The 23,510-nt window shown below is 41.5% G+C and overlaps 1 protein-coding gene across 1 annotated transcript in view; it reads right to left on the minus strand.

Moving 5' to 3' along the window:
* ADAMTS5 (ADAM metallopeptidase with thrombospondin type 1 motif 5) overlaps window positions 1–23,510 on the minus strand; it is a 174,545-nt gene that overhangs the window by 17,201 nt on the left and 133,834 nt on the right. The window contains exons 4-7 of the mRNA XM_082246133.1: window positions 15,046–15,329; window positions 12,735–12,918; window positions 4,699–4,874; window positions 618–793 (exon numbers count right to left, since the gene is read on the minus strand). Coding sequence (XP_082102259.1) covers window positions 618–793; window positions 4,699–4,874; window positions 12,735–12,918; window positions 15,046–15,329 — 820 coding nt within the window. The remainder of the gene's footprint in view (window positions 1–617; window positions 794–4,698; window positions 4,875–12,734; window positions 12,919–15,045; window positions 15,330–23,510) is intronic.

Raw genomic sequence — 23,510 nt, forward strand, 5'->3', positions numbered from 1 at the left:
TCCAGACAGAGGGTCAGGGGGCTGCAGCATCATGAGACAGTCAGAGAAAAATGAAAACTCCTCCTACATGTTTCAACTAGACACTGATAGAAGTCACAAGACTGCTATATACTGCTGATCAGGGCCGTCTTTAATATTGATTGAACCCTGGGCAAATATTTTCTTGGGCCCTCCCAAAACCATCTATTTGCAGGCAGTGGGGGCTCAAGGGGCAGCTGCTTTGGGTCCCACAACAATGACTGGACCCAGGGAAGCTGCCCTGTGTTAAAGACGGCCCTGCTGCTGATGAGAAAAGGTATTTAGCAGTTTATAAAAATAATTGCATTTCCATGTTCTGTGTACTATTGGAGACCAGATATTGTGAATGCAGGCTCCTGGGTTTATTAACACTTTAAGGTGCACTTAATATGAACACAATGCATAGGGGAAATGGGCCCTGTAAGATAATGGATTTATCACACCATGTACAAAATGGACCTATAGCTTTGTAGACAAGCTAATGGAATGACCACTAGGCACTGATGAAAAATCCTGCTGCTAAATACCTTATATTATGCTACAGTGAACCAAAATAGAAAGATCACAATTATATTGGATTTACTACTGATGTTTCATACCTTCTTGTTGTAAAGGTGCCCAATACTTTAGTACAGCTGGAATTGTCTCCTCCGCATACTCCACATTTGTCAAACTGCAGCTTGGACCCTATTATTCCATCACATCCCGTACGTATACATTTCCCTTTAACACAGACAGAATGGCTATAGGGCCTACATTCAGTGCCATCGGTAACCTATGGAACAAAACACAAAGTTATCATTGTAGGATGTCCACTTCTGCCAAAGTTTAATGACCTTCTGTACTTGAGCAGTAAGTATAATTTTATTATGGAAGTAGTAGCATTAACCCAAGTACAACCATTTAATATTATGGGCAGCTATACACAGAAGCCTGTCTTCTCACAAAATACGTTGTATGCCCAAAAGCGCCCAGATGAATGAGAACTTACAATAGTTTCTACACATTACCTTGCTGCCCTGCATGGGCTGTCAAAAAAAAAAGGAAACTGTATGCGATTTCAGATATAAAGACTAATAATTTATAAATACATTTCACAAATTTCTTGGACATCGAAAAAATAAATATAACTTTACTGGGGTGGCTATCGCTCAGCTTTATGAAGCTAGAATTGTTTTTCGCAGGGACTCATTACACAGTTGAAGCGCACCAGTTTCTGTGTTTCCATCTGCTGAGATGCCATCAGAAGGTTGGCTATTTTAATGAGTTATTGCAGTAAGTCCCCCTAAAGAACATAGGGTCAGTTGCAGAAACCAAAAGGAGACCCCCTCAAGATGCAACGTGGCGCACGCGCAGTAGAGTACACAACAGCCTTCTGGGCTGCATAACATGCAGGGCCATCTTTAACGCATGGCAAAAGGGTCAGCTGCCCCGGATCCAGTCATTGTTGTGGGGCCCAAAGCAGCTGCCCCTTGAGCCCAAGCTGCCTGCAAATAGATGATAAATGAATTCAGGTGGGCCCAAGAAAATGTTTGGTGCTGCATACACCATTCTCGCATGGAAACAATTCAGGAAGCTAGGGAATGTGTTCCCTAAAAAAGGTAAAAGATAAATAAATACATTGGAAAAAAAAAAATAGGATTGTAAGAGAGGAGGGGGATAGGAGTGGATTGATAGAATGTGGGTGAGGAGGGTGAAGGTCCGCTTTATTAATAATACATAATAGTATGTTTAGGCTTTATTTACATGGGCGTGCTTAAGGCCATTCACACACTGCTGCACTGCGGTTTGGCCACAGTGCAGGTGTACCCGCGGTATTCATGTGGTTAACCCATGATTTCCCATAGACATTCTATGAGATCGCACATTTTTGGTGCATTTTCTGGAAGCTCACCAAAACTCCTGCATGCTGCATCTTTGGTGCTCTTTCTGGGGAACACATGAAAAATCATGGGTTACCGCATGAAAACCACGGGTTGCATCCAAACACCTGAGCTGCATCCAAACTGCAGTGCAAAAGTGTAAAACTGACCCAAAGTGTATACTTGTGTAATAGGCCATGTTTGCCTGATTAGGATGCACAGGTGATCGTGCATCCACATACAGTCAGTCCCCTCCATGTTAACTGGGTAGCAGCAGCTGCACAAGCAAAGCCACGGCTCCAATTTAGAAAACAATCAATGTAGATGGCCCCCCAAACTCTCATTGTTTGCATTCAGGGACCCGCACCCACACAGATGTCAAATTGGAGGCAGCAGCTTTGTCCATGCAGCTGCTACGTCCCAACTGACATGAATGGGAAGGCCTGTACATGGATGCATGGAACACTTGTGAATCCTGTGCGAGCATACATGGCCTTTGGTATGCCTGAGTAAATGCGGCCTTATTCTCGGATTTATCTAACTGTGATTTCAGGCTCATGAAGGATTTTATATTCCCTCTTGCCTAAATTTTCACATGCTTTAATGTTATTTTTTTTTCTTTTCCCTGATCAGCTGGTTATCAGCTATAAAGGGCAGATGCATTAAAAAGCAACGTGCAAAAGTTCACGGACCTTGCTCTTACTCTGTGTCCTGCCCTTTTTCTCCTTCACCACAACGGATTCCCGCGAGTTTCCTACAGAGAATCAACCCTGCAGCTCCTTTTCACGGCGGCCAAGAGCTGTATCCCTCTTGTCTGGAAACAGTCGCAGCCTCCTACAGTGGCTATGTGACTGTGGAAGGTGGCCAGCATCAACGAAATGGAGGATCTTGTGGCTGCCGAATGGGGCACTGGGGAGGGGCTTCTCAAAAGATGGTATTACTGGCATGAGTTCAGTTTTTCCGCAGAATACAAAGACTTGGTGGCCTAGTTAGGCATCTGCGGCCCGGGTGGCCTCTCTTTTCCCCTTTCCCCCCTCCATTCCTTCCTCACCTCTTTCTTTCCTCCCCCCCCCTTTTTTTTTGTTGCCCCCCCCCCTTTTTTCCTCTCTCTTGACGGTGGGTTCTTTCCCACTTCTACACAAAAGATGTAAAAGGGAGATGGCGGGGATTGCCGATCATTCTCTGTTTCTCTTGTTTTTATCACTCCCCATGGGCATACATACATATGTTCATACTAGATGACTGGGGGGGGCTTGGTCGGCCCGGAGTGGGTCTCTCCTTCTCACTACTCCGGCCATGTGAAGGATGCCGGTTGAGGGCGGGGTCTCTCCAGGGGCGGGCTTCCCCTAGCAATTCTCTCTGACATTATGGGTAATGCGTTTTACAATAGGGTCTTCTATACTACAATTACTGGTATTCCCTAGAGTTGTTTGTTTTCTGTCTATGATTTTGTATATGGACTGACACCATTGTTTTTTGCCTATTCTGTATGCCTTGTTTTTTCCCTTTCCTAATAAACACTGAATAGTGCAGCAAACAGCAACCAATCAGAATTCATATTTGAACTGACTGCACAACAAGACTGAACTTTGATTGCTCAGGTTTTCTGAGGTTGCTGTACATTGCGCTATTACCTCTGATTCTCAGACAAAACTGCTGGTGCTGACATCAGCAACAAAACCATGATAGATGTCATATTATGAATGTTTTATAAATGTTTTATTATATTATATCAGCCATAGGTGTGCGCAGCCTATTGCATTAGGGTGTGCACCCCAAAGTTTAAATACACATGCATGTGTTTGCCTACATGTATATGGCCTAGGTACTTTACTCTCCCTGCTGGCAAAGTGAAATAGAAGTGTGTGGCACTTCTCTTATGGCAGAGCAGGTCCGAGGGAGATCTTTCCCATCTCCTCACTGGCAAACAGAGCGATAATGCTAATGTGCCCTAGGTGATTAGGATGTGCCCAGGCACACCCGGCACACCCTGTGCGCACGCCTATGATATCAGCTATTTTCACTGAGCCAGTTTTCAAAACTTTTCTGAATATTAAAAAAAGAATACATTTAAACCTTTACCTTTTGGGAAAAGACAACGTAATATTCAGTTCCTTTGGCTTGACGTATAAGTCATTTTTAACACGTATAAGTTTGCAGACATCTCCCGGCTGTATCCCTGTCTACTTAGGAACCCATTCAACATATGTTTTCACATCTTTTGCATCAGTTTTTTTGTGTAAATACTTGAACTTAACTATAGTTAAGTATTATCCTTTTGCAGTCTGTTATACAGACTGTACAGCAGAGCTCATAGAGGGGAGGGAGAAGCAGAAAAAGGAGCCAGTATGGCATGCTGAAATGCAAGAAGCATGCTGATAGAAGGAGAGAACATTGACATAGAGATGAGCTCATTAGTATGCTGCTTATCTTTTCACTGTCCGTTCAGAAGGAGTAGACCTATAGGGGAAGATTAAACTGCACCAGCGAAATGTCAAGTCCCTTACCCATCCCTATGATTAGGCTCCTGTATGGATTAGAATGCGTTGGAATGTTTGTGTCACTAACTGAACTGTTTGTGTGCTATTTATAATAAATTAGAAGTTGGCTTCTATGGTTTACTGAGGTTTCTGCGCATTGCGCTATCACTTCTGATTCTCAGACAAAACTGGTGGTGCTGACGGTAGCAACAAAAACATGATTGATGTAATTTTTCTTCTTTTATAAATGTAGGAATATTATGTCAACTACTTTCACTGAGCCAGTTTTCATAACTTTTCTGAATATTGAAAAAATAATAATACATTTAAAGCTTTACCTTTTGGGAAAAGACAACGTAATATCCAGTTCCTTTGGCTTGACATATAAGTTTGCAGACATCTCCCGGCTGTATTCCTGCGTACTTAGGAACCCACTCAACATATGTTTTCACACCTTTTGCATCGGTCTGATAACCGTTCCTGGCTTCACACTGCTGCTGCCTAAATGATTTAGCTACACAAGGAAAAGAAGTGAAAATGTCAGTTTCACAGGATTTTCCACTCTGTTGCATACCGTATTCCAAACATATAAGAGAACTTATTTATACCTACAGATGAACTCCAAGTTCATATCAATAGACACACATATATGCAGCTCTGCAATCATTAATAGATTTTAATTGTTTTTTTTTTTATGTAAATACTTGAATATGACGTATTATTCTCCTGCAGTCTACTGTATAGACCGTACAGCAGAGCTCACAGACGAGAGGGAGAAGCAGAGCAAGGAGCCAGTAAGGCAAGGCAAATTGCAAGAAGCTTGCTGATAGGTGGAGAGAACATTGACATAGAGATGAGCTCATCAGTATGCTGCTTATCTTTTTACTGTCCACTCTTAAGGAGTAGACGTGTAAGGGAAAATTAAACTGCACCAGAAAATGTGCAGTTTATTTACCCATCCTTACCCATCCCTATGATTAGGCTCCCATGAGGATTGAATGCGTTGGAATGTTAGCGTCACCAGCTGAACTTTTTGTGCACTATTTTTTAATAAATTAGAAGTTGGCTTCTATGATGGAGTGACTCTCCTTTTCGTATTTTGGAAGATAGGTCCCTTATCCTGCCAGACAGGGCTGTGCTGTTTGGCAGAGCTGTATAAATATTAAGAGGACAAAGCTGTGCTGTCTTTTTAGTTATCCCATAGTGCTCTTAGAACTTTTTTTTTTCTGGTTGAAAATTAAATTATTATTTATAAGCAAAGCTTGTATTTATATAGCTAAAAAGGCTTAAAGCTGAACTCAATCTTTACATAGTTCATTTGGGCCAGCTTTGCCCAAACTAACTATGTTTCTCACTAACATATGAGGCCGCTAGATATGGGACATAAAGTGTATGTAGCTGAGACTACATACAGTATTGTGTTCCGGGCGTGAGCCGAGACTTTCTGTCTCATACCTGGAACACAGTAAAGTCATGTATTCTAGCAATGCATACAAAGCTTCTTCCTGATTGGCTGAGTAAGAGAGACGAGCCAATGATGTCACAACCTCTGACAACAATCTGAGGAAGCTTTATAATAATTGGTAGCATACATTGCTTTCTCTGAATGGCTGAGCACCAATCAGATAGACTCTACTATGTTCTGGGTGTGAGACTGGAAGTCTCTGGTTGAAACCACAGTGGTGTAGTGGTTAGCACATTCACCTAGCAGCAAGAGGGTTGCTGGCTCGAATCCCAACCACAACACTACCTGCCTGGAGTTTGTTCTCCCTGTGCCTGCGTGGGTTTCCTCCATGTACTTTGGTTTCCTCCCACACTCCAAAGACATGCTGGTAGGTTAATTGGATCCTGTATAAAAAAAAAAAAAAATTGGCCCTACTGTGTATGTATGTGAGTTAGGGACCCTAGATTGTAAGCTCCTTGAGGGCAGGGAATGATGTGAATGTGCAATGTTTATGTAAAGCGCTGCATAAATTGACAGCGCTATATAAGTACCTGAAATAAAAATAAATAAATAAAGCCAGAACACAGTGCAGTATGCTGTATGTAGCCCCAGCTACATATAGTTTATACAGCACATCCAGCGGCTTTACATGTTAGTGAGGGACATAGATAATTTGGGCCAAGCTGACCCAAACAAACCATGCAAAGTGTATCAAAAGCTGGAGTTCAGCTTTAAAGGGATTGTAAAGGCTTTTATATCTTAATGCATTCTATGCATTAATATAAAAAAAAAAACCTTCTGTGTGCAGCAGCCTCCCCATTCCCCCTAATACTTACCTGAGCCCATCTTTATCCAGCGATATTGCAGCCTAAAGGCCCGTACACACATACCGATCGTCGGCCGAAAAGCGTCGGCCGACGACCGATCTGCCGATTGTAGGCTTGTTAGTATGATGCCTCCGACAGCCGTCAGCGTACATTCTGCCGACAAGAATCTGTCATGCAAGCATTAAAATTTTAGTATGCCGACACCAGAGCGGCCGATTGTTCACCAGTCAGTACAGATTTCGGCCGACAGACCGCAGATTTGCAATACTGGGCATGCTCAGAAAAGGAAAAACACAGGGAAAGTTAACCATTACATGACATCACTTCTGCAGTCGGCTGTAGTCGGCGGACAAAATTCTTGTGCTGTCTTTTGCACTTTTCAACAGACACCGACAGCCCTGGACAAAAGACGGCCGATTGTTCGCCGACGATCGGTACGTGTGTACGGGGCTTAAGCTGCCTGGGATTCCCCTCCTCATTGGCTGAGAAAGCAGTGCGGCCTTGATTAGCTCCCACTGCTGTCAATCAAAGTCATTCAGCTAATCAGGAGAGAGAGGGGCGGGGCTGGGTCACGGCTCCATGTCTGAATGAACACAGGGAGCTGTGACTCGGCTTGGGTGCTCCCATAGCAAGCTGCTTGATTTTGGGGCACTCAACAGGAGGGAGAGACCAGGAGAGTCAAAGAGGGACTTTAAAAGAGGAGGATCTGGGCTGCTCTGTGCAAAAACCACTTCACAGAGCAGGTAAGTATAACATGTTTGTTATAAAAAACAAAAAAAATTGAGACTTTACAATTACTTTAAAGCTGTACAGTGTACGTACAACATGCAGAGCCTGCATAATGACATTTCTGGGAACCACTGCAGCTTCATACATCCACCTATTGAGATGCATTTGGTGGCCATGTGTGGTAGTACACCAGGGGTTGAGTAAAGCACCCACATGTGCACTTATGCTGCAAACACTATGCACTTTGTATGACTATGTACATGAAAACTTAAAACTTATAATGCTAATAAAAAATTAAAATAACATTGACCCTAAACCATTAAGGTTTCTCTTTAAGAATTAGCACTGAAGAATTAAGGACTCTTTGCTGAATAAGGCCATCAAAGAATAATGCAATTAAGCTGTGGTTGGTAAAAAAGCTGCTAAATTGCTCAGAAGTCACACTGCATGACTGTAAATTTCCCCAGAGTTACACAAGATAATTTAAAACTTTAAACGAAATGTCATGCGGACATTGTAAACAAGTTGCGTTATTCTTCTTGTTTCATGCTGACCCTCTTTGCTGGAAGCCTATTAATTTGAGCTAATTATACTAAATCAGGCCTGCACATACCTTCATTTAACATACTAGCACTTAATCTATCTAGATGAGCTCCTGTGTCCTTGCTTAAATGGCCGCACTTCTATTTGTCTTCCTCTATGCTCCTATCACCACAGCAAATCTACATCTCAATGGCCCGCGCTGCACTTCTACTGAGCCCATTGCCACCAATCACTGCTCAGAACAGGTTAATACTCAGGAGTTCCCTTTAGGCAGCCCTCCAGAAAATCACTTACATAAGAAAACTCTTATCTCTGATACAGACTACCAGGTTGCTAATGTAAAAATTCAAATTAGCCATTATTGTTGCACCATTATTAATAAAAGGATTTAACTTTGTTTGCATTGACCTTTTCCATACTACATCCACTCTTCTGACAATTTGGGAGTGTACACAATGATCCACCATTGGATATAATCTATTACATATTTAATCTCCATGAATGAACAAACCTTTGTGGTAAACCATTTTACAATTACCTTTAACTAGTGCATGCACAGATTTTTCTCAGCTGGAAGCTAATTTTACAAATAAAATTTGTTCGCCACCATTCAATTTTATATACATTTTCCATCCTTGTCCTTTGATTTTTCTGCTCACTCTGCTCATAAGCAATTGTTGAATTGGCCCCTTTCATTCATGGATCATCAAATAAATGTTCCAATCATGAGAGTTTTCAAGCTGAATTCTACAGGTTTGAGGCCACCTTAAAGATGGCCTTACAGGGAGAGAATTTCAGTCAGCTCTTAAAGGATAGGCCCAAGTTCTCTCCATAGGTGGCTCTATTGGTTGCATCCCAGCCAACATCCCCCAACCCAAAAAAATTTAAAAGGAACTGGGTGAAAATTGTTTGTTGAACAGCCCTTGCATCCAATCAAATGCAGGCACTGATTGGGTACTTTTACAGTTGGTCGGAGGCCGCTGTCAAAATAAAATAGCCACTGTTGGACATTCAGTCATCTGCATTTCTTCCATACAGGCTGAGTGGAGAAAAACTATATGTGTATGTCCAGCTTAATCATTTATGGAAGAAAGACCCACAAGGAAGGGGGGGGCAAAGCAAAGATTAAAGCCGGTCATAGATCGCTTTATTAAGTAGGGACTGGCCGAGCGGCGTTCCATTTATGGGCAGGCTGGTTGTACTGAAGTTGATCCATTGGTTGACTTCAGTACAACCAGCCTGTCGGATTTATTGCATGTTTATTACTACCGGCCTCTATAGCTGCCAGCAATAATCTTAGTGTCTCCCTGCCGGCAAAATACAAAATAGCGCTTCAGGAGGGATTTCCCCATTAACACTGACTGTATTGATGGAAAGAAAATGGCATCATCTATGGCTTGCCTAACATATACAGGGCTAGAAATAAATTACATTGCAGGTTGTTTGTTTCATTTTTTCCAGCCTGATGAAGAGGAATTATCTGTACCCCAAAAAAAAACATTGGCTGTTTTTAATATACATGTCTTATGAAATGTATATGTATTTATGAAATATATATGAATGTATTCTGGACTTTGCACACCTCATTTAGACACTTTCCACCATAAACTGTTAGGCTAACTGTCTAGAGGTGACAGGTTCACTTTAAACACTTTGCTGCATGCTTTAATTTTTGATGTTTTTCCCTTATTAATCTGTTTATTCTCTTTTGTTTGCAAATGATTATTTTTAGTAGAATGAATCATCCAGGTGTGATGAAACATTATATTATCTGATAGCTGAATTGTGCATCCTTGTAAAACCAACCGAAGACACTAATGGGATTGTACAACATTCTCTATTAACGTTGAGATGTTCCCAGCAGGGCCCTGCTCTCACCGCTGTGATATTAGATGGTGTATTTATAATCTTTCCGTCTCACTCTGCACATCCCAATTTATAGAAAAAAGTCATTTGAAGAGTGCATACTGTAAATGTACATTTATTTATATCATTCATTAATCAGTCCTGATACTCTTCAATAATGGTGGACCAGGCAGTGGTCAACAGCCTGGTTAGAACAGATGAAGGCTATCTCTTCACAACAGAATCTAAACATGCTGTTGAAACCCATATATGCAAACTTCCAACACACAATACAAGGATTTTCAATGCTATCATTCAATGATCTTATATGCATGGAGTTGAATAATAGCATTTTCAGAAATTGCAAGGATTTAGGCAAGCTGGAATGCTCATTAAATACGGTAAACCTAGATCCTCTAAACTTTTTAGAATTTGCATCACTGCCCTAACCCCACTATTACCATTATTGTTTTACATGGCCAAATAGCCTGAAACAACTGTAGGCAGTTTGGAATTGGCGGTTCTGGATGTGCATCTGGCCATTAGGGTGGAAGGCAATGACTTTCATGGATTCGCCTACTGTCCTGAAATGAGGAATAATCCTCTTATTTTTAGGATAGAATGAGACATGTGAATACTTCCTACAAACACAGAGGGTGACATTCTGATATTACTGGCATGTCCTTTATTCAATACAGCAGCAACTTGACCCCGCCTAAGGTGGCTCCTCATAGAGCATGATTAAGCCCTTACGGGGTGAAACATGTTAGACAGGTGCTGCCCTAGACAATCATTGAAGTGTGATGCTCTTTGTGTGTAGCGTGAATGTGGAGCTGAGGTGGGCTCCTGGAATCAGCACCTGGCATCTGCAAAAAGAGGAACTGGTACTTCTGTCGAGGGGTGGATTTATTTGAGATTTTTATGTGAATACCTTCTGTTTTAAGGAGGCTTTACTCAGCTTCCCAATGGTTACAGTGAGGGCTTTTTTTTAGTTCCCTCTAACCATACCTTTAACCAGTAGGGTGAGCTGTATTATTAATATGCTCTGTCTAAAAGAGGTGATTCTAAGAGACAGAGCATATCAATAATACAGTACTAGTGCCAAAGGTTGCAATGATTTCAAGGAAATCAAGCCCTGCTTGAAGCCCAACTCCGGCTTCACCAGTGCTACTGCCTCTGTGTGTATCTTTTACTTTTGTGTATTATACTTGCTTTTGAACAACATATTGCCTCTGAGCCCTGCAAAACAATCTTCTTTTCCACCCCTAGAATGATGTGACTAAACTGTAAGTTAGCCGTAAGGTCAGTACGCACTACTGGAGTTGTCCTTCAACACCCAAAAAGTACAAAGCATCCATCACCATCTCAGCGCAGATCACTCAGCAAGCCTCATTCATGGCAGCGACAGAATATTCAGGAACTACTCTTCTCCAATAAAATTGTGTACTCTTGGAATAACAGCGAACCCCCACAAACAGGAGAAAGAACAGAGGGGGGCCTCAAATGAAGTCTTTTTGAATGAAATGTGTCAGTTGCATGTGTGTGTATTGCCATGTATTTAATAGTATGTGACACTTGTTTATTAATTGCTTATTTTAATAAAAATACTATTAAGTTGATAACCTCGAAGGAGCCAATGCCATGACAGCCTGCACTCACAGGATGTCCTCGATCCTCTGTGCTGAAATGATGCTTGGAATCATTCATCCTGGAAATCGAAGTACATCTATTCACAAACAGGAATTTTTGTGGGGACACACAATGAAGAGAAGGCAAGTATTAGGCTCGGTTCACACTAGGGCGACCTGTGAGGCGACCTGGTCGCCTCACAGGTCGCCGCAGGTCGCCTCCCATAGGGAAGCTGCGGACCCGTTCTAATAGGAGCGACACAAGTCGCTCCGACCTAGAAAAAGGGTCCGGAGCTTCTTTGGGGCGACCAGGAGGCGACTGCCATAGACTTCAATGTTATGAAGTCCGTGGCGGCCGCTCCGAGGTCGCGGCGCGCTGCTCGTACCGCGACCTCGGAGGTCGCCACCCGAAGTAGCTTTGCGGTAATGTGAACCGGCGCTTATAATCCAAGCTCCTTTTTTATTGTAACGCAGCCTAAATAAAAAGCACAAAAATCAGCACAAGGAACATAACTTAAAGTCAGTTGGATGTATCCCTTGTGCTGATGCTTCTATTAGATTAAATATTCCTTTGACCATGCCCCCACCCCACCGCTATAATCATCTGGTGTGGCAGAGATTAATAGTGCTAAAGGGCTGTCATCAAGAGTACCTGACTATGCCTGCCCTTTCTGCCCAGGTCTGCCATTTACACAAACTGTATTAAAGCTTTATGAATGAAACAGGATCAACAAATGGAGGATGACGGACCTAACAATCATGCACCCATTTTCCATTTTTAGATGCTTTCCACTTATATTAACCCCCACTGCACCAGAGGATTACTGCAGTGGGGCTTTAGGGTGGGATTGTCATAGACATATTTCACCTAAAAGAAGAAACATCAGCACAAGGAGCACATTGCACTGACTGTAAGTTACATCCCTTGTGCTGATTTGTTGTGTTTATTTAGGCTGCACTTAGGCTTTAGGAACCTACTGGTGGATGTTTTAATTTTTGCCCATATATGTTCTTTTGATTTCAGTCACAATCCATGCAAACATTTCAGCTTTTGAATGTGGCACCTAGATTTTAAGTAATAACACTAACTGAACTAAAAAAAAAAAAATTACTTCATAGCCTTTGAAGGAATCTATAAGTAAACTAGATGGATATTTTATCAATGTGCCTAATGTTTTTCTTCAAATGTATTGTAATTCTAAATAGTTTATTTCTGCGCTTATTCACAAGGTAAAAAGGTAAAATGATATTTCTTGTATATAGCAATGGCAGTTTATGTTGTGATTCTTTTTTTTTTTTCAAAAATGTTGTGATTCTGTTTGGTAACCCCCATAAACAGAAGACATAAGATTGCTTACCATTAGATGGACATGAATTAACATTGCACGATCGGTTGATTGCACGCTTCCCTGTGCAGTATCTTCCACTGTTTCTCGGGGCGGGATCATTACAGTGACGATAAGCAAATTGTACTCCTCCACCACATGTGCGAGAACATTGGCCCCATGGTCCCCAGGACCCCCAGTTTCCATGACTGGAAATCTGCATTACAAAAGATTGATAAAACTAGAACCTTCAAGCCAACAGAAGTGTACTATAGATTGCAAAAATAATGTATTTCTAGGCCCAATGCATAAAAAAAGAGGTTGTTGGTACCTATGATAACCAACTGGATTCTCCATTTACAGTAGAACTCTAGGCCACCAACTAACCACACAGTTGGAATACATATATTATTATACAGGATTTATATAATGCCAACAGTTTGCAACACAAAGCAAGGTTCATAAAGACATGGATGAGCAAGTTTGGGGTGGAGGAACTTGACTGGCCTGCACAGAGTCCTGACCTCAACCTGATAAAACAGCTTTGGGATGAATTAGAGCGGAGACTGTGGGCCAAGCGTTCTTGTCCAATATCAGTGCCTGATCTCACAAATGTGCTTCTGGAAGAATGGTCAAACACTCCCATAGACACACTCCTAATCCTTGTGGACAGCCTTCCCGGAAGAGTTGAAGCTGTTATAGCTGCAAAGGGTGGGCCAACTCAATATTGAACCCTACGAACTAAGACCGGGATGCCAAAAACGTGCATGTAAAGGCAGGCGTCTCAATACTTTTGACAATAGTGTAGCTCTCGTTCCTCCACCTTCAGAAAAATGTAAAAATGATAAGATGTTTTCAATGTACAATCTGACCTGGATGCAGTTTGATTAGGAAACTTCAATGTTTAATGTTGAGAAATGTAAAGCTGTGCTTTTAAGGGCTACAAATGAGTGAACTGATCATAGAATAGATAACAGAGATTCTTGCCCCTATGCAAACCATTTTAAGATCTCACCTATTATTTGTACTACAAAGTTTTGGCTTTGGATTCACTTTAATAAAGTCTGAGAATGAGGAAATAAAGGTAGCAAACACGTCTCAGGTATATAAATGTGAAAAACACGAACCTTAAGGCCTCATGGGCATCAAGAACGCTGCTTTTAAGGGTGTTTGACATTTCTTTCTGCCTCTAAATGCCCTGTATGTATGGGGTTGATTTACTAAAACTAGAGTGCAAAATCTGGTGCAGCTCTACATAGAAACCAATCAGCTTCCAGGTCTTATTGTCAAAGCTTAATTGAACAAGCTGAAGTTAGAAGCTGATTGGCTACCATCAGAGATGTATAGTTACTAAGTAGAACTACTTCACTACTGTACTTAAGTACCGAAATGCGGTATCTGTACTTTCCTAGAGTAGAATTTTTTTCTCCTACTTCCACTTTTACTTCACTACATTTTTTCAATGATTTCAATACTTCTACTCTGATATTTTTTTTTTGTGCTGCATAGTTACTCATTACTAAAAAATTACCACTGCCAGAACAGTAGATGGCAGGTTTCATGAAGCTCAAAACATGTGTATTATCAGCGCATACGAAAATAAATGCTACTGTATGTATAAATAAAAGCTGCATTTGAAATAATAAAAAACAATATGATGTTCAAACTTTTGACTTCTTTCTTTAATAACTACATAACACAGTACTGGTACTTTTACTTTCAGTACTTGAGTGGCAATTTTTTTTTCAAAACTACTGGTACTTTTACTTTCAGTACTTGAGTAACAAAATTTTTAAAAAACTACTTGCAATACTTAAGTACAAAAAATGTTGAATACTTAATACTTCTACTCAAGTCACTTTTTGATTGAGCACTTACACTTCTACTCAAGTCACTTTTTGATCGAGCACTTGTACTTTTACTCAAGTATGGGTTTTGAGTACTTTATACAACTCTGGCTACCATATAGAGCTGCACCAGATTTTGCACTCTCCAGTTTTAGTAAATCAACCCATGCACAGGACACAGCAGAATTTAAAGTAAAAAAAAATAGAACATTACTTACGCGTGCCGGAGAGGAGCGTTTAGACAGGAAAAATACGTGAGATGTTTAAATACTAGGTGCACTTAGTGCTTGGGCATTTATTCATTACAATGGCCTGAATGAATTATTATTCTTGCCAATGGAACAAATACACGTAAGCACACGTAAACGCTTTTGCAAAGCATTATTTTAGGAGCATTTTTTATGTAGCTGTTCTCCTGATAGGAGAAGAGAGCATTCAGAAGAGCTGGGCAAATGCCCAGTTTGCATGAGGCCTAAATAAGAGAAAAGCATACATACCGAGTAGTACTTCTTCTTGGTTTTATCAACGCACTTCCCATTCAGACATATTCTCCCCTTTCCACAAGGTGTTCCCTCTACTGCAGGCAGCTTCTTGGTTAAACACACCATCTGACCTTGACGAACAACCGCACACCATAGACGTGAGCAGACATCCATCCCGGGACACACGGTATATGTCGGCCCAAAGGCAAGTTTGCATTGACGAACAGCATCATAACTCTGTCCGGGAAGCTCCTCTGGTCCCAGAATCTGATTTCTCGGTTGATCTAGCAGACAGTTTCCTGCAATACAGATCATAACAAGGTTAGCCAAGAGGACACACACTTATATCTGGCCTTATATGGCCTTGTTTTCCTTAGGGCTTATTTATAATATGCGCAGTAGCACTCATTCATGCATTACAGTGCCTTGAAAAAGTATTCATACCCCTTGAAATTTTCCGCATTTTGTCATGTTACAACCAAAAACGTAAATGTATTTTATTGGGATTTTATGTGATAGACCAACACAAAGTGGCATATAATTGTGAAGTGGAAGGAAAATGACAAATGGTTTTCAATATCTTTAACCACTTAAGCCCCGGAAGATTTTACCCCGTTCCTGACCAGGGGTTTTTTTTCGATTTTTTACTGCGTAATTTTAACAGACAATTGCGCGGTCGTGCGACACTGTACCTAAACGAATTTCACGTCTTTTTTTTCCCCACAAACAGAGCTTTCTTTTGGTGGTATTTGATTACCTGTGCGATTTTTTGATCATGCGTTATAAACAAAGAAAGAGCGTAAATTTTGCAAAAATAACAATATTTTTCACATTTTTTTATATGAAATTCCCAAAAAAAATGTAAAAATCAAAATTTTTAACATTTTCGGCCAATTTGTTTTATGCTACATATGTTTGGTAAAAAAAATCGCAAAAAGCGTATTTTGATTGGTTTGCGCAAAAGTTATCGCGTTTACTAACAAAGGGAAAGATTTTTGTCATTTTTGGTGTTTTTTTTTTAACAAGTAATGGCTGCGATCTGCAATTTTTTTTGCGGGACTGCGACATTGCGGCGGACAGATCGGACCCTTGACTGACATTTTTGACACTTTTGGGGGTACCAGTGACATTTCTACAGTAATCAGTGCTATACATATGCACTGTTACTGTAAAAATGACACTGGCAGGGAAGGGGTTAACTGTATTGGAGAGGGAGGAGTTAAGTGTGTCCTAGGGGTGTGCTTCTAACTGTGATGGGACATGTCTACTATTGTAAAAACAGAGATCAACGGTTCTACATAGTAGAACCGTCTGATCTCCATTTTTACACAGGGGAGAATGACATGCGGCTTGTTTACATAAGCCGCCCGCCTTTCTCCCGCTCTACCGACGATCGTAGTGTGACCGGCGGACATCGGGTCCACCGGTCACACGCGCGGGCTCCTCAGTGAACGAGCCGGGGCGGGCACGCGTCGAAGCGGGCGGGCGCGCGCCGAAGCGGGCGCGCGCTCGCCCTCTATTGGCTCACAAGCCGGTCACAGGCTAGTGACGTATATATACGTCACTTTGCCTGGCCGGGGCTGACCGCCGCAGTATATCTACTTGCGGTGGTCGGCAAGTAGTTAACAAATTAAAGCGGTTGTATACTCATGAAAAAATAAAAAAAAACCTGCAGGACAAAGGCATAATGAGCTTGTATGCATCGCATACGAGCTCATTATGAAATACTTACCACGATGCCGCGATAACGTCACTCCCGCGCATGCGCGCAGGAGTTTTTACTTTCCGGCAAGAGCCGGCAAGGAGCATCGGCTTCCCCGCTGCCGAGCAGGGGCGGGAGCGCACCTCCGGCAGCATACGCTCGCCCTCTAGCTTACCACATGCGACCGACGTAAATCTACGTCGGTTTGCGCAGGAGAGCCACCCTGCCGCAGTAAATAGGCGGCGGGTGATCGGGAAGTGGTTAATGTGTGCATGAAGAATCTCTACTCATGGCCAACATATTTTATTAGTACTGGCCAGGGGAAAGGGGAACCACTGACTCCCCCCCCAACCCTTGCTCTACACTGGACAGAAGGCCCCCTGGATGTACGGGGCTTATGTCACTGGGGCCATCATATATGCATCTTAAAGACCTATAAATCTTTTGGCAATGTGAAGTTCAGCAGGTCTGCAAAACAGGAAAGCCTTTTCTTTAACTGTAATAAAAAAGGAAATGGTCCTGCCAAAGGATAGTGCTGCATTTTAAACACTAGTAATAGATGCCAGGGGAACTTTAAACAATAGATGTATTTTTATTGAGAACAAGAAATCAGAGTAAGATCCCTTTGCCAAAAGATTGAAATCAATAAGCAGACTTGGTATAGTCATATACAACATTCAGTATTAAAATCCTGTTATGGGAATATGCCTGTCTTAATGCTTTCCATATCCTTGGCTGTAGAAAAGTCTTTTTTTTTTTTTTTTTTTAAGTGGGGTTTCATGACTGTCAGCAATTTTAAACTGAGCAAAAAAAAAAAAAAAAGGTACAATAACAAACTCCCCCGTGGAATTCAGAAAAGCTCTGATGACTCTTAAAGAATGCCATTTGGCCAGGGTCCACTGGGACTATAACACTTGTGCCCTTGTGCCCACCGCTGGCATTGTAAAGCAGACCCTACTTTCCAAACGAGTAGCCGGTATTATGGAAAGAAATGCTAGTGTGTAAACCGGAATTTTAAAGCAGACTGTTTGGTGGAGTATAAAAGGCTGACATGAAAACAGAGTGCTGTAATTTCCAAAACAGAATCGCTCTGACCTCATCTAGCCTCTGACTCTGTTTAAGAATTCAGCATTTCTTCCAAGTGCCTTTATCAATCGGTATGTTCACAGTTACACTGGCAAGCAGAACCCTTTCAAGGGGGAAACCTTAGCTCCGTCAATAAATCATGTTACTTCAATGAAGTTCAGCTTTAAAGGACCCCTGCACTTTTTTTTATATAGCAAATAAACAAACATTTTTTTTTTTTTTGCCTATGGTCAGGTTTAAAGGGTAATTCCACTTTCGTGGGGAAAAAAGAAAATCAGCAAATAAAGAAAAAACAATATAGCGTATACAATTGCGACACAAATCATATTGTGATTAAATGTTATTAAAAATGACCTTTCCTTTTCAATCTGCAGCTGTTGTAATTTTCTGAAAATGCAATGCAATGTGGCTACCTGGAGCTGTCCTGTGACCACACACCATAAACATCATTTCCTGCTTGTGTGATTGGCTCACCAATTTTCCCAGAAGTCTGCCTAAGATACAAGTCAGATTTCTGGCATCCCCTGCAACAAAAATGTCATTTTTGGTGAGATACTCCCAATAAGAACACATCTAAAGGGATGCAGGCCCAGCAGATTTCCTCATTGGAGCCCTGCAGCTGCACAGCTGATTGATAATTATGAAACCACTCCCATTAGACCCACTCAGCACAGAGGCACAGAGGAACAAACAGTGATTTATTCAGAATAACAAAAGTTAGGAATCTGCAACAAAGTTTGTTAAAATCTTTGCAATGTACAGAGATCACCCAGAGGGGAATTTTTTTTTTGTCAACAAAATTGGAGTTATGCTTTAAAGTCTACCTAACATGACATATAATGCTCACCTGGGAGGGAAGTTCATACATATCTCCCAAACTTCTAAGATAAAAAGAGGGACACATTTTCCTGGAAAATGTAGGTAATGGCCGCTCCACCCCATTACCATACTTACATACATTAATGCCCAAGAATCCCGGTCAGATTGACCACTAGGCACAGCAGGCATGTGCCTATTGGCTGCACGAGCAAGCCTATTCATTCATTAGTTAGAACAGCCATCTAACTTAACTTTATTTACACAATATCACAAAACCAGAACTACAAAAGTGGCGATGCTCACAGAGGACAGTGACTTAGGAAGGCCACAACTGGAAAACATCTGTCAACCTATAATAGACAGTGTCTGAACATAGACTTTCAAGTCTGGATCACCAGGTAATCTGTCAATTAAAACATTTGGTGTTTTAGAAGAGGAACTCTGAGACTACGGCTTCATGTAAATTAGCCTACATTTATCCCAGGTGCGGAGAAATGCAGAATGCGGCATGTTTTTGCTGCGGTTTTGCAGAGATTTTGCCACATTTTGCATTTTCCCGCAGACGGCAATCAAAACGTTCCTATTCTGAATGCAATTCTACCGCGTTCAGGAGAGGGAGGATGAAGCTCACCTAAACGCAGCAGCTCCTAAACTCTAAAAGCCTATGTGTACATTGACACATAGGGGTGTAATTACTAAAGGCAAATAGACTTTGCAAAGTGCATTTGCCCCTTTGCAAGTGCAGTTTTTTCAGAGCTTAGTAAATGAGGTAAGGCCTTACTTTGTAAAGAGTATCCATTCCCATGAAAGGAAAATAAAAAAAAATGCATTTTTGCTTGCACATGATTGGATGATGGAAGTCAGCAGAGTTTCTGCTCATTTACTAAGCTCTGGAGCAACCGCACTTGCAGATTGCAATTTCACTTTGCAAAGTGCAATGTATATTTGCCTTTAGTAAATCAATCCCATAGGCTTTTATAGGGTTGAGTTAACTGCTTGCCGACCGCCGCACGACTATTTACTGGGGCGGTCAGCCCCTCACAGGCAAAGCGAGGTAGTACTACGTCGCTAGCATGTGAGGGTCTAGAGAGCGAGCGCGCGCCCCCAGAAGCACGCTCCCGCGCGATCACGGACCCCCCCGCGCGTTTGACCACGGACCCGATGTCCGCCGGTCACTTGGCAATCGTCGGTGCAGAGGGAGAAAGGCAGGCGGCTGATGTAAACAAGCCGCCTGTCATTCTCCCCTGTGTAGGAATAGTGATTATACGGTTCTACTATGTAGGACCGTTGATCACTGTTCCTACACCTCAAGCCACAGCCAATCACAGTTAGAATCACGCCCCTAGGGACACACATAACCCCTCCCTCTCAAAAAAGTTAACCCCTTCACTGCCAGTGTAATTTTACAGTAACAGTGCATATGTATAGCACTGATTACTGTAGAAATGTCACTGGTAACCCCAAAAGTGTCAAAAATGTCAGTCAAGGGTCCGATCTGTCCGCCGCAATGTCGCAGTACCACAAAAAAATCGCAGATCGCCGCCATTACGCGTTTAAAAAAAAACAACAAAAATGACAAAAATCTTTCCCTTTGTTAGTAAACGCGATAACTTTTGCGCAAACCAATCAAAACACGCTTTTTGCATTTTTTTTAACAAACATAGGTAGCATAAAACAAATTGGCCGAAAATGTTAAAAAATTTTGATTTAAACATTTTTTTGGGGGGAATTTCATACAAAAAAATGTGAAAAATATTGTTATTTTTGAAAAATTGACACTCTTTTTTTGTTTATAGCGCATGATCAAAAAATCGCACAGGTGATCAAATTCCACCAAAAGAAAGCTCTGTTTGTGGGGAAAAAAAGGACATCAAATTCGTTTAGGTACATCGTCGCAATTGTCCGTTAAATTCACGCAGTGCCGAATCGCAAAATAGGCCCTGGTCAGGAAGGGGGTAAAATCTTCCGGGGCTTAAGTGGTTAAGGAGCTTTGGCAAAAAAATTCCAAAAGCTCCTAAACTCAAATCTAGGAGCTGCCAATGTAAGGCAGTGTACATGAAGACTTAGGAAAATGGGAGCAGCTCCCGCCATAATGTGCAAGGATGCATAGCATTCTTGTACCTTTTGGCAGAATTACCTTTTAGTTAGCCCTCCTCTATTCCTGACAGCTCTTTGTTACATCGTAGATACGGCCATCTTCCCCAGCACCTCTTCTGCATCCCACTTTGTCATTCTTTGGTCACTGGGTGTCACTGATGACTAAACTACTTTGTAGTCACAGCGGAGTTATATTATACTACTGCCACCTTGCTCCATGCTCAGCATCTTACATATACTGCAGGCATTGCGAATTTGCACACCATAGAAAATATTTGGAGAAACAGTTTTTTTTTTCGGCAGAGGGCTGATTTATAACAGAGAGTAGGATATAGCTATCTACTCTCTGTTACACTCCACAGGACTATGCACACTGCTGCCTGCATTGTACAGGCCATTCATAAAATGCATGCCAGGGTGTGGAGCATCTGGTAGTTCATGGAGTTCTGTCTGCTTAATGCAGCAGAGAGAGCTCTCTGATAGAAGGTGAGCCAGGCATGTGACTTTGACAGTTCAAGTTTCAGTTTGACAAGACTCTTCTAACAGTTTTTTAAAAAAATTTAATGCTCTCATTCATTCCTATTGCGGCATTTGTGGAATGCAATGCACATTTGTAGTGGAATGCAATGCATATTTATAAAGCACATCAATGTGCATTATTAATGCTTGAAGCTTTTTTCTTTTTTAGTAGGGGGGTGGCCGTTTTATAGTCACGTTCATGCTTTTTAAATGTCTCTAAGCCCTAGGATGTTTTTAGCTTTTAGTTCTACTTTAAAATGTTAAAGCCTTTGTGAGATTTTAGTTATTGGGTTTAAAACTATTTTAAAAGTGAATCACATCTAGAGACCCTTCTGAATAATCCCTCTATGTAGGTCCCTCTAGGAGAGTAATGACGAACTTTGGCACCCCAGATGTTTTGGAACTACATTTCCCATATTGATCATGCACTCTGCAGTGTAGTTGAGAATCATGGGAAATGTATTTTCTAAAACATCTGGGGTGCCAAGGTTCCCCATCACTGCCTAGGCTCTCAAGTTGTCATCTAGTTTAGTGACTAATATAAAACAGTAAAAACAACGGCTAGTAAAAATTACTGGTCTACCACATGGAGGTGTCAGCAGAAAAAAGTCTACTTTTATTTAAAGTGTAAAATATTTTTCAAGATTTCCCAACGACTTGGGCTCTATAATAAATTTTAATGAAACTGTCTCTATTCATTATATAACTGGTTGTCATTTTTTTTTTTTTTTGCTCTTCACCCCCAGTGCTTCCATAATGGATTAAGCAATTTGCCAACCTACAAAGACACAAAAATTGTATTTGATAAATGGCAATTTCCCTAATTAAGCATGGTACTTTCAAAGGAAACACAATTATAAAGCACTGTAGAGCATGCAAACCAGTTTAAATGAATGAATCGATTAGAGATACAAAAATACATTTGATTGCTTTTATTAATTTGGCAAATATTCATTGTCTTTACCTTAGGCAACAACTCATTTGCCAAAATGACTACATCAGGGGGAGGGCAACTTTGAAAAGGTGGAGATCTACTTGAACAACATAGAGGAGACCGAATACCCTCAGGGTGCAGCGTGCCTTTTTTTTTTCTTAAGGTGTTAACCCAGCAAGACACCATTCAAAAGTAAGGAAGGGTACAAGAGTTCAGAGTTCAGTAGTTTATACTGTAAAGAGCAGGGGTCAGGAGTAAGTAACACAGAGTTCAGAGGTCAGTACTATCACATACAGAGAGCAGGGCAGGAGTAAGTAACACAGAGTGCTGGGGTAATGCAGAGTGCAAGGGTCAGTAATATACGTATAATGCAGAGTTCAGAGGTCAGGAGTAAGTAATTCAGAGTGCAGGGGTCAGTAATATATAATGCAGAATTTAGAGGTCAGTAGTATATAATGCAAAGAGCAGGGGTCAGGAGTAAGTAACACAGAGTTCAGATGTCAGTACTATAAAACACAGAGTGCAGGGCAGGAGTAAGTAACACAGAGTGCTGGGGTAATGCAGAGTGCAAGGGTCAGTAATATACGTCTAATGCAAAGTTCAGAGGTCAGGAGTAAGTAATGCAGAGTGCAGGGGTCAGTAGTATATAATGCAGATAGCAGGGGTCAGGAGTAAATAACACAGAATGCCGAGGTAATGTAGAGTTCAGAGGTCAGGAGTAAGTAATGCAGAGTGCAGGGCTCAGTAATATATAATGCAGAGTTCAGGGGTCAGTAGTATATAATGCAGATAGCAAGGGTCAGGAGTAAATAACACAGAGTGCAGAGGTAATGCCGAGTTTAGAGGTCAGGAGTAAGTAATGCAGAGTGCAGGGGTTATTAATTTATATTGCAGAGTTCCGAGGTCAGTAGTATATAATGCAGATAGCAGTGGTCAGGAGTAAATAACACAGAGTGCCAAGGAAATGCGAGGTTAGGAGTAAGTAATGCAGAGTGCAGAGGTCAGGAGTAGCTAACAATCCCCCCCACCAAGCTAGATCCAACCCATAGTGCCAATTACCCTCGCCCTCTGTAAAATGCATGTACGACACCTCAAATGCAAATATGACAGGCACAGGGAAGTCCTCTTACTGCAGGTCTCCTCTTGGCTGTGTCATATAACACTAAAAGTTTCCCCAGTTCTGCAATGCCCATTGTGGCAAATGGGAGTTGGCAACACAGGAGGGTTGCAATCTACCCATCACATAGCCAGATCGATGGGTGGGTTGCAATGGAAGTGTTGCTGTCCCCTGAACTACATGCACCGTTAAAAAGAAAGAATCAA

This window comes from Pelophylax lessonae (assembly GCF_965119305.1).
Source record: "Pelophylax lessonae genome assembly, chromosome: 2".
Taxonomy (NCBI): Eukaryota; Metazoa; Chordata; class Amphibia; order Anura; family Ranidae; genus Pelophylax; species Pelophylax lessonae.